Genomic DNA, 12614 nt, shown 5'->3' on the forward strand with positions numbered 1-12614 from the left:
GCTGAATGACTTTGGCAAGCAGTTCAGCAGAGATGTTACAAGGGGCCTGTGGAAGACTTCAGAACAGTGTCCTTCTGTTTTCCCATCTAGCTAACAATAAGCACAGCAGTCCATGGGTCAGAAAGAGCTCAGGCCTTCTACGTATTCATAAAGTTGGCACTGCCATGTAACTTTTGTTCATTTTGCTAGCAGTGCCCATTCCCCTCCCACGCATAGTCACGCCCCTGCTCTGCACATTAAGATTGTTGTATGAGAAATATCTCGAATTGATTGGGAGGATTAGCAAACTGAAAAGCAGATCAGCTGGCTGCTAGCCACAATCAGACCATGAAAATATTTACTGCGTATTTATTTCCATGTTGACATAGACATGTGTACTTTTAAAGAGGAGAATTAGTAATCTACCCAAGGAGCGCTACTAAAGCACCGAGCCCAAAGATGCAGAATCTGCTACTCTATGGCTGGTTTAATTAAATGGCCATTGAAGGTGATGTAAATATCAGACTCCTCACTATAGATGCCATTTTCCCTCTCTCGTTTAAACATTCTCACCCAGACCTCATCCCCTTCCTGCAGCTCGAGCATGAGACTCTGGCTCTGCATGATGCTCCGATCACTGGGCTGGGCATAGAGGATGGCGACTTCCTTGTTGTTCTGCATTATGTGCAGGTAGGTCTCTTTGAAGTTCCAGGTGTGGACATTAAGGTTGAAGAAGTAGATCCCTGGCACGTAGCAGAAGAATTTCCCTGTGAACATGCTGAAGTGTTTGTAGAGGTTCACCAACTCCGTATCAAAAGTGACATGCTGGAAATAATCCGAGCTATGGAGAGGTTTTCTCCGGCCAACTGAAAAGGCAGCGTAATGCAGCTTGCAGGAGTTGCCTGGTGGGCCAACCTGGCCTTTCTGACCTTTCCGTCCATTATAACCACGTAGCCCTCGTTCTCCAGCCTTTCCAGCCCCTCCGGTGATCCCTTTCTCTCCCATGTCACCTTTTTCACCTATGATCACAAAAAGGAGCTAAGTTTCAAACATATGCACACACATCACATGCCACAGAGATGTCTGGATGGAGATAGCCAGCATCCCAATTGGTAAAATAACACTTTCTCAACAGGTGCATTGAGAAATAATTGTCGTAACTAAATCACATCTAGATTTGAATTCAGGACCACTGTTGACAGCAACCCCCTGTCCACAAATGGCATGCTGCTGGCTAGCATGCCTATTCCATATATTAACCGCACAACAAATAAGATAGATTTCTCTGATACGTTATAGATTCATAGATTCCAACAGCAGAAGGGACCACTCTGATCATCTAGGGTATGCACTTTTACATTTGCATTATTATTTGTGACCAGATTATTGGAAGGATTAAACTATAAAATCCAAAAAGCGACAAAGAGTCCTGTGGCACCTTATAGACATATTGGAGAATAAGCTTTCATGGGTGAATACCCACTTCATCCGATACATGCATCCGACGAAGTGGGTATTCACTCACGAAAGCTCATGCTCCAATAAGTCTGTGAGTCTATAAGGTGCCACAGGACTCTGTTGCTTTTTACAGATCCAAATTAACAGAGCTACCCCTCTGATATAAAATTCAAGAGCACATGGACATTTTGCCAGGGAAAGAAGGCTAGAGTCCTAACTTTTTCATTAATTGAGCTATAATCTATGTTAATAGGATGGATAGTGAGAACAGTTATTCATGGAACCTTTGGTAACCGCTACGTAGAATTTGTTTTTAGCATGTCCATACGTCTTTTCATTCATGGGAGCAACATGGTTTTGCGGGGGGGAGGGGAGGGTTGGTACAAATATTTGCAGAAAGTGAGTTTTCACCCCTTAGCTGAGTGATTTATGATTTAGGTGACCAGCTACCTAGGGTGTGTAAGAGAGAGGATGGGAGGAAGAAACGGATAAAAACAGGGGATGAAATCCTGGCTTCAATGTATAAACAGCGTAGGTCCATGAACCCGACCCATATCATTTACCTATATACAGTAACAGACATAGTCTTTCTGTGGCAGAAAAGAAGGGAAAAACTATGAGTGTAGTTGATGGGAAAGAGAACAAAACCTCCAAGTTTAATAGATTCATATGTTTTAATGCCAGAAGGGACCATTATTACCATCTAGCCTGACCTGTATAACATAGAAACTCAGCCAATCATTCCTGTATCAACCCCATAACTTCTGTTTGAGCTACACCAGACCTTTTAGAAAGTTTTGATGGAGAGTCCACCACGTCCCTAGATATGTTGCTTCAATGGTAATCACCCTTGGTGTTAAAAATATGTGCCTTATTTCTACCCTGAATTTGTTTAGTTTTAGCTTCCTGCTATTGGAGCTCATCCAGCCATCTCCCGGTAGATTACTAAGCTGTCTACTCTCAGACATCTCCACATATAGGTAGTTATGGACTGTAACCAAGTTGCCTCCTGACCTTCTCTTGGATAAACTATATAGACTGAGCAACTTCGGTTCTTAAGAGATGGGTGTTTTCCACCTTGGAGGAGGAACATGGCTTGTGAAGTGATAGTAAATTCACAAAGTGTGGTCCTGGGCATGACTCACCTTTCAGGATGGTGATATCTATTGTGGGCTGGACTTTTGGCACTGAATAGGTGAGGTCATAGCTCATCCTAGTGGATCGTGAAGAGGCGACGGAGACTGGCTCTTCTGAAGGCCCACAACATCGCACGCATGAAAGCCGCCGGGCTTCCCGTCTCAGCGAGCCCTTTTCTAGTAAGGTGCCGGCATTCACAGTGGATAACAAGAGCATCAGAAGCACAGAACTCATCTTCAGCTGAGCCGGCTAGAGCAGGAGAGTAATAGGAATGATTAATGTGGTGATTTAAGCCAGAGTAACTGTTGGCTACGTATTCACTTACCTTAGGGTTCCCTTCTTTATTATCAAGCAACAAAGAGTCTTGTGGCGCCTTAAAGACTAACAAACATATTGGAGCATGAGCTTTCATGGGTGAATACCCACTTCGTCAGATGCAGACGAAGTGGTGTTTACCCATGAAAGCTTATGCTCCAATACTTCTGTTAGTCTTTAAGGTGCCACAGGACTCTTTGTTGCTTTTTCCAGATCCAGACTAACACAGCTACCCCTCTGATGCTCTTCTTTATTATGTTATTTTAGTGTAGCACTTAGTCGGGGATGAGGGACTCATTCCACTAGGCGATGTACACCCACAACAAAGGGATAGTACCTACCTCTGAGTTTACAAACTGAGTATATCTGAAGAGACAACAGATGGATACAACATAAAGGCTGGAGGGATCATTACCTAACAAAGAGATGATTATTAGTGTAGCAAGTACAGCACACCCACTGCGTAACCATTGTCGAACTAATGTTTGCCAAAGGCTTTGGATGGAAAGCACAAAATATTACTAGATATTATTTATTTAATTAATTATCAGTGTTATTTACTATCACAATCTCTAATTATTGCAGTTCTTAAAGAATGAAATTCCTATGTAACAAACTCTCCAAAATAAAGAGAGAGAGAGAAAGAAACTGTGATTTCAAAAAAACCTTCAACTGGGAGGGGAAATCACTTTTTGCTCCAGATAACCTTCCTTTCAGCCTGTCAGTTAACCACTGTAAGCCAGACTGTGCTTTTATGACTATATTGGTTTGTTGCTTCCTGCAGAATTCTGTGTAGGTTTCATATTTGCATTGCTGAATATGTATACTGGAAAGCCAAACAGCCCCAATGAATGCAGCCATAAGTGACTGTTGCTTTGCACAAATATTGGTTCTTGAATTTTAATATTGATTTTTGCACTGTATTGTTGGCAAGCTCCAAAATCCTGAATAGCAAATGAGAAGCGAAGGGAAATATAGTAGACGGTGGATAGGAGGAGACCTTCTAGCATACAGCTATCAGTCTTCTTACAAAGAATGGAAGCAGAAACATCACTTTATTGGCAAAAACTGCAGTCTCCATTGACTTCAGGGAAATTACAAGTTGTTTCTTGCAAAAATTATGCCCCTTCCCAAAGTCCATTGAAATCCAAGAAAAGACTCTCATTTACTTCAACAGACTTTGGATCAGGTACTTCATGAATGCTTTAGTATCGCAACAATCCTTACTAGACTATCAGGGAAAAGTGGGAGAAGTGATGGATGGATGCCCCAGCTATGGGAAATACATGATTTGCACAAAGATCCTGTCCACAGTAGATTTCAAACCACGGTAAGCCAGATTGGTTCTTCAGAGCTGGGAAGCATTGTGCCTTCACCAGCTGGAGAATGGATTCATGCAGAGAATAGGGAACAGATTTCCAGGAGGGCTGTCTGACACTTTCTAGGACACATTTTCCTCTGGTGTTTTTTTTAAAATTTATCATCCAGAAAGAATCAGAACCCACACACCTTTATTATTCAGTTGTTCTGTTCTGTCCAACACACGATGAGACTCGGGGAATGCTTATAAACACGCTAAACCAATTCTAGTCATTAGCATGGAAAAAGCTACCCATTCATTTGGGAGCGATCAACAGTCCTGAACCAAATTTTGCATAATTTTAAAAGATTTTTTCATTCATGGTATAACAGAAATCTGATTTTAGGTGTCAGTCTTATAAAACAGGGCTCTCATTTACACTAAGGACCCTTTACGCCACTCTGGCAGCACAAAAGTGGATGTGATTTAGAGTGCCAGACACTTGAAGGACCCTTTACACTGGCTGAATATTGTAAAGGGGTCTTAGTGTGAATGGGAATCAGGCCCCAGCTAGGTGACCCATGTAAGTATATCATGCTTAAATGGTGTATGGCTCACAGGGGACATTCTCTTTATGGGCAACAAGTTTCTATGCTCACTTACGACCTGGCCTACTGTTTACTGCACTGCTGTATTTGCTCAACAATATAAACATCTGTATTAGCTTCACTCTACCTACAAATTTTTCAGCCCCAACTTAATTTCAGGAAAAGTTGAAGGTATTTAGCTCTTCTGAGGGGCTTGGCCTTCTAGCCAGTAACCTTTGAGATATATTAGAGGACAGTGTCATTTCAATCTCAAAGTATTGAGTTTAGGAGACAAAATTGCTTTACACCTGCTTTTAATACCTTACTTGAGGCCAATCAGAGTATTCATTAAGAAAAATATTTCTAATGTGGCCAGAGATGGAAAATTCATACACGTGGAGAAATTAACTCTAGTGATTAAAATACAATGTCCTCATTAGGCAGAAGAGTGGTGGTTATAACTACCAGGCTTAGGAAGTGTGGGGTTTTTTGCTATTAAAAAAATGATAGCATTCATCCACTCAAAGACTTTTTTTTTAAAATCTCAGAAAAAGAGCCATGTTCTGGCTCTCTGCACGTTGTGACACCACTGGGGAAATCAACGAAGTCCATGTTTTCTTCCACGATCCCTGAAAGGTAAAAATGTGAGCATTTGGCTAGAATTTCCTTTTGCAATGAAAAACACTGTCAATTGAGAAAATAATCCATCCATAGACTGAACCTCTTAGATCTAAGCTGAAGAAAAAATTCCCCTGATGGCTCTTGCATTCTCATGAAACATATCCCAACGTCACTGACAATACTTCAGTCAAGATTGGATTTTTTTTTTAAAAGATCTACTCTAGTTCAGACAGGAATTAATTCAGGGGAGTCCTAGAGCCTGTGTTATATACAGGAGGTCAGATTACTTGAGCATAGTGGTCCCTTTTGCCCTAAAAATCTATGGGTCTATGGAATCCAGGAAAGACATTTTCTTTCACACCTATGGCGTTTGGGCCTCACCAAGGCTTTTTACTGTATCTTGGTGTGTGTATACCACTGCCCTCTTCTGGATGGAATTTTTAAGACCTGATTTAGATCCAAATGGTAGAAACCTGTGTATTTGAGTGATGCGTGGGTCGTGTGTAGTTAGATGAGGCCACTGGGGTGTCTGAGCATGTATGTGGTTATGGATTGTTAGGAGTAGAGAGGAGAAGAGATGCAAAATAGAGAGCTGGGAGAAAGAGGTGAATGGAGGGAGAGGAATAAACCAACCAAATAAAGCCACAGTAGAGAATTTGAAAGTTTGAAAGCCGTTTGGTATAAAGACACACAGCAACTAAAGGAAAAAGAGAAATCTAGAAAGCAGAATGCGTGAATAAAGAGAGACCAAGCACCGAGTTACAGGGAAGCAATGTAATTCAGGGAGGAAAAATAAGAGAAGAAAAGTAAGTCTAGAGATTGGGTGGAAAAACCCATCAGAAACCTGATGAAAGAGGCAAGAAGGTACAATACAAGAAAAGCAAAACCTAAAAAGGGGGAGAGAGCGAAAACCATAACAGCCAGGAAGGAAATAGATGTGGGGAGGGTTGTGTGTTTTTTCTTATTAAAGACAGTTATTGGGATCTTACTGTATCAAGTATGGTGATAACCTGTTCTCTCAACAAGACACATGTATCTTTTTCTGAACAGCCAGCTCTGATTGTTATCACCTTCACTTACAATAAAAATCTGGCAGTCTGTGCGTCTTCAGAAAATAAATCAAAATCCTGCACCAGAGGAATGTTTGTCCTACTTTCTGATACTGATCCGACATGCTTGCTTGTGTCTAAAATGATATATTAGCTCAACACCGAATGCCTGGAGACCGCAAAGCTGATCTCTTTCTTATTTGATCGCCCTTCATGGTGCCTCTTGAGAGAGATTCATTTTCAAAGCAGCAGGTCAGAAATAGAAGTATAAATCAGCTTATTTCTTTGCTGTGAAAAATGTTTCCCTGCTATGAAAATAAGAATCCCCAAATGTCTGTTGTCCCACTGAGTAGAAAGCCCAGACATAGGATCATACACAGTCATCATGTTATTAACACCTGTCACTGAATTAAAAGAAAAATGTTATTTGTCTGGTATTCTTAGCCTCTACGTGTTATAGGAGGAGGCTCAAAGACAAAACAGGACTTTTCCAAAATACAGTTCAGGGTGTTACAGCCTTCCTACCAAATGATATCTTTCCTTCATTTTTGCTGCATCTTCAAGGACCTTACAACAAAGGAGCAGAAATACATACAGCAAAACAAAAACAAACAAAGAAAAAGGGTATTTGAGAGACTTCTTGGAGAGAGGGACGCAACCCACGATGTTTACATCCGGAATTGAACTTTCCCACATTTCAGGGAGCCCAGATCAGAAGGTTTGGGTCTGAATGTGAACTTTCCCAAGCTTCAAAAGTGTTTGGATCCTGGCTTTTAGGTTTGGGACCAATTCATATTTCTAGCCCAATTTTGCAGATGTCACCAGTTTAAATAAACTCTGGAAAAGCATCTGAATTTTCGGGAGTTGGTCCATAGAGCACTCAACTTCTAAACTTTTTGAGGTTTGCCCATCTTGAATTCCTTCCACACATAGAATCATAGACTTTAAGGTCAGAAGGGACTGTTATTGATCATCTAGTCTGACGTCCTGCACAACGCAGGCCACAGAATCTCACCCACCCACTCCTGTATCAAACCCCTAACCTATGTCTGAGCCATTGAAGTCCTCAAATCATGGTTTAAAGACTTCAAGGTGCAGAGAATCTTCCAGCAAGTGACCCAGACACCACACTGCAGAGCAAGGCGAAACCACTCCCAGGGCCTCTGCCAATCTGCCCTATAGGAAAATTCCTTCCTGACCCCAAATAAGGCAATCAACTAAATCCTGAGCATGTGGGCAATACTCACCAGGCAGACACCCAGGAAAGAATTCTCTGTAGTAACTCAGATCCCACCCCATCTAACATCCCATCACAAGCCACTGGACATATTTACCGCTAATAGTCAAAGACCAATTAATTGCCAAAATTAGGCTATCCCATTATACCATCCTCTCCATAAATTTATCAAGCTTAGTCTTGAAGCCAGATATGTCTTTTGCCCCCACTACTCCCCTTGGAAGGCTGTTCCAGAACTTCACTCCTCTGATGGTTAGAAACCTTCGTCTAATTTCAAGTCTAAACTTCCTAATGGCCAGTTTATATCCATTTGCTCTTGCGTCCATGTTGGTAAACTTACAAGCCATGAAATGATTCAACTATGACCCTTGGACTTCTTTTTTGATTCCTTTTTGTTACAGTCTTGGTAAACCAATACAAAAAAATAACAGGAAAGTGAAGTCTTGCTCCCTGTGAGATCACTCTGGATCTGAGCCTGATGGAAGACTTCAGTGGGCTTAGGATCAGGCTCTGTATGGACAGGCTAAATGTGTCTGTGTTGGCATTGTAAAATCTGATAAGACATACTGTAGGAGCCGACTGAAATACAATAAGGACCCTAGTCTGCTTGACTCAAAGCAAAACTTTTGCAAGGCTCGAAAAAGCATGATTTGCTTTTTTTGTCATTTTCCTTTCCCACTCTGCATTTCTGACTAGGATGACAATGTCAAAATAACATAAGAAGCTGTTCCTAAGGTATTTCTGCCCAGACCAGAGCAGGAAGTACCACAGTCTCATGAAAGTCTGTCTCCCCTATAGCAAATTCAACAGATTCTGCAAAACATAAGTGTCCAAACTTTGGTGCGCATTTGCAAACAGGACCTGCAGTCTGAACCTTTATTACTGAGGCCTGAGCTCTCTTACGTCAGTGGCAAAGCAGGTGTAGTATGAATAGCCGTGGCAAAGTTTGGTTTTAATGTTCTTTTATGATTTTGACAGATATCAATCTTTATTTTTAAAGATTATTTTTATTTCCATCTATTAAAATTGTCACCCTTGTCCAAAATTATGGGTTTTAAGCATTTTTATTTTTATCTATTTAAATGTTCATTGTTGTGGGAAATTATAGGGAGGGCATCAGATAATTATTCAATGACAGCAGACATCCAGATTCCTCTCTGGATGAGGTGGTGTGTAACTCATCAAATAACAAAGGCGAACACTGAATGTGTTTATGCAGTTGGGTCGGCTTTAATGAACACTGGTGGTTTCTTCTGATTCTGGAAGGGAGGGTCACACATATGGTGCTAAAGTCTGTCTGAACATAGATTTAAAAATAATATTAATAAAGTGAACGACATGCAAGGAAAGGGGGGTCAATATCCAAATCAACAACTCTCACTCCTCCAGTCTGACCATTCAGTTTGGTTTCTCTACAAGCGGAAGGCAAGTCAGCCTGGGGAAAGGGAATCTCTTCAGTTTATACAAGAGGCAATATGCCTTGTGAGTGGGGACATGGTATTCTGGAGATGGGGGTTAAATTCCTGGCTCTGGCACAGACTTTGCGTGACCTTGGCCAACACTTAATCTATCCTGTGCCTCAATTTTCCATCTGTAAAGTTGGGATATTTTATTTGCTCACACAGGTGTTGTGAGGATAAAAGTCATTCATAACTAGGAGGAGTTTGATGAAAGCCAGGTAAGTAGGTAGATCTATTCTTGAGTCACAGGATGTCTGTTTAAATTTCTGCTAATATAATTCTCTCTCTTTATTCCTAGGATTTGTCCTGGTCACTTAAAAAAGCAGTTCTAAGATTACCTTTCCTTTAACTTACAGAGCAGCTGAAGCCACTGCCCAATTCACTGAGGATAAACATCCTCAGCTAAAACCCAGTAGCTGATTTAAGGTAAAGATCTCTCTTATATGGTATAGCTGGAAAAGACTCCGCAATTTGTTGTACTGTAGGCTTTTGAATTGTTCCAAGGATGGAGCCCGCTTCTAGTAGAAGAAATGTGCCTTGTGCTTTACCTTTTTCATCTTCTGGGAAGTCCTCAGTGTTGGCTAACAGGTTCCCCGTTCCTGGTGGTGGAAATGGCTGGAAGCAAAGAACTTTAAGGCTGTTAGACTGTGAACACTAGACTCTCTCTTGGAAGTTATTTGATTTTGCTGGAGGAGCTAAAGTTTCTTCTTGCATGATTTATTATGCAAAGGCCTTGCCACTCTCCAGAGCAGTTAGCACTGTGAGGTCTACAAGTCCAAACAGCTCAGCAATTTCTTCTTCCTACAGTGGCTCATGGTGAAATGGGTGGGCAGCCATTCTTTGAAACTATCGCATTAGTTCCTCAGCACATGCTGAGTAGCAATTAACATTCTTGCAGCCATGAATTGACTTGCAAATTCATGAAGAGGAGAAGTTAAATTCAAAAAGGCAACGTGGTTTAAAATACCTATATTATTCACAGCCTTCCTCTGTTCACGCTGTTTTCAAAACATTTTGGGATTAATCTGAAGAGGATTCCATAGCACTGCGAGCAGAATCTAAATTGGCTGAAATCCTTTTAATGCTGCTGCTTATAGCTTCCTTGCTTTGTATGAATACATACAGATACATACACAAAGAACTTGTATGGGCGTGAAGCAAACCCCTAGAATTGTGCGCCCCAAAAGCTGGGCTTGTTTTGATCTAGATCTTAACACTGCAGAAGCTCGGATTAGACCCAGGCTCACCGGCTGGCTGGTCCCTCCTTTTAAATGGGCTACACAAAAGGCTGGATCCAAACTTTGCAGCTCAACAAGTTTTGAATCCAATTTCTAATAAAAAGGAATAGAATTCTTTTGTTCCTATATTTATAGCACTAATTCAGGTCCAGTGTAAGCAGACATAACTTCGCTGTGATTTAGGGAGTAGCACCTGGTTTTAAACCAGGTGTCAATTGCCCTTTGGTTCACAAATTATTTGGGATGGTAAACAGTTACTTTTACTTACTGAAGAACTAAAAATCCCTTTCTAGTTCACCGTTCCCCTGAGCAGGATTTGGTGTGTGCATCCAAAGTCGCTACTTGCCAGGAACATGGTTGCAATGGATTGGAAATGGTCATGCTTTTTTACTAGGCGGGCCCTTGAAAGGAATCCCATTTTCGCAGCACGTCCAGACAATGATTCAGCCCTGCTTTGTGGAGAGAGGAGACAAGTTACAGCTAAATAATATGCAGGGCAATTGCTCAGGCGAAGCAAATTAACTGACTGTGTCTCATGCTCCTTTGCGCTCTGCTGGTGGATATATAGTTTGTCTCGATGACTCACCAGCAATGAGTCAGCTGATCTTTGGACTTGGTTTCAACTAAAGGCTGAAATTGTTTGAAGGGTTTGTTTGCTTTTTAAACAACTAAAATGTTTTAACAGCACAGATTGATGTGTCGCAGCAGAATGGCACAAATACCCTGTTGTGATACCTGTGAAACAGCTGAGAGCGGATGCTGAATCCCATATGACCGTCGGATCTCTCCTTCAATCCATGCAACCTGCACTACTGTGACTAACAAATAATCATCATAATAACAATTAATAACTGATTACTATATCTCTCTCCCCTGAGCCACTCTGGCACCACCATTGATTCCTGCCTGAGGCTATGGGAAAAAAAGGACAATCAAAACTGTTGTGAATCGCAGGCAAACTGAGGAAACCGAATTCATAGTTGTGGCTATTGTTTCCAGGCCTGTCTCCCCCTTCTCTTCTCCATCACATTTGTTCTAGCAGAGAGTTGGTCTGCAGACTAGTAGAGCTGAAGGTCACCATAGCTCAGGAGGCTTTCAAAAGTAATGGCTCACATCACAGAACAGGGGCCCTGTTTGTATACAAAAGGGTCATGGTGACTATTCCACCACTTATCCCAAACCAGACAATAGTACAAAATATATTCCTCCCTCAATATCTGTGGTGACTAATGAAACACTGAGAGTTAAATGGGAACAAATCAGAGCCAGTTCAATGACATTCTGGAAAGCCCAAGCTCTTCCTTTCACTTATTTTGCATGTGGCAGCAAGCAGAGAGTGAGGCAAAGTAGCCAAGCCACCCCTTTATAGTGACTCCAGAAAACAACCTGCAGCCGCTGGTTGGGAACAGTTCTGATTCCAGATCAATATGTTTTGCCATCTATGCAGATCCATTTAACTTACCTTGTGACTCAAAATCCCCTTCTCCTTAGTTTCCTTGCTGTTGCCTAGTGAGCTTCATAATATGAAAACCCCTGTTCATTCAGCTGTTGGTCTGGTGGCTTCTGTTGCTGCAACTTCCTTGCCGGTGTCCAAAGGAAACAGTGAGTGTCCGTCCAACTTCTTATGAAACTCAGCAGCTACAGCACAGGCAGTTTGCAAGTGATTTTTCTCTGCTGCTTGTTTTCATCCAATTGTGCTGGAATGGGGTCATGCTTTCCTGCTTTGCAGTAGCCTTCTCAGCATTTGGAGGAAGTCCGTCAGGCTGCACAGTTCCTCTCACGAGAATAGAGATGAAGAATAAAAAAAAAAATTTAAAAAACCAAACAAATAAAACCGACAATTGGCCAGGGGGAAGATGAAAGTGCTAGAAACACATGAAACTGATTATCTTTTGGTAGTCTCAGCATCTTCTCAGGGGAAAAAAAGAAAAGTACCCCTGTCTTTTATGCACCAGATGCAGTGGGGAGAAAAGGAGAAAGTAAATAGTGTCCCTAGCCTCTGTTTGCCGGACGCAGGGAATGGGCAATGGGATGGATCACTCGGTGGTTACCTGTTCTATTCACTCCCTCTGGCCTTGGCCACTGTCGGAAGATGGGATACTGGGCTAGATGGATCTTTGGTCTGACCCAGTATGGCCGTTATTATGTTCTTAAGAACCCACCAGGCTCTACAATGTAATCTGCAGCTTCCCTTGACTTTAACCAGGAGATGCTATCCAAGAAGAACAAATTC

The 12614-nt window shown here is 41.7% G+C and overlaps 1 protein-coding gene across 1 annotated transcript; it reads right to left on the reverse strand.

Moving 5' to 3' along the window:
• Nucleotides 1–450: 450 nt before the first annotated feature.
• On the reverse strand, nucleotides 451–11926 carry C1QTNF8 (C1q and TNF related 8). The gene is made up of 3 exons (XM_032762735.1): nucleotides 11844–11926; nucleotides 2583–2823; nucleotides 451–998 (listed from the first exon to the last, which is right to left on the reverse strand). The coding sequence occupies exons 2-3, from the start codon at nucleotides 2806–2808 to the stop codon at nucleotides 451–453; spliced, it is 774 nt and encodes a 257-aa protein (XP_032618626.1). The 5' UTR covers nucleotides 2809–2823; nucleotides 11844–11926.
• Nucleotides 11927–12614: the final 688 nt, after the last annotated feature.

The sequence above is a fragment of the Chelonoidis abingdonii genome, chromosome 9 (genome assembly GCF_003597395.2).
Source record: "Chelonoidis abingdonii isolate Lonesome George chromosome 9, CheloAbing_2.0, whole genome shotgun sequence".
NCBI lineage: Eukaryota > Metazoa > Chordata > Testudines > Testudinidae > Chelonoidis > Chelonoidis abingdonii.

What these genes read in the sequence shown, in the direction of transcription:
- C1QTNF8 (XM_032762735.1), bottom strand. Translation starts at nt 2,808, where the DNA reads ATGAGTTCTGTGCTTCTGATGCTCTTGTTATCCACTGTGAATGCCGGC. An exon ending in AGATATCACCATCCTGAAAG is followed by an intron (nt 999 to 2,582) that starts GTGAGTCATGCC and finishes TTGTGATCATAG; the next exon opens with GTGAAAAAGGTGACATGGGA.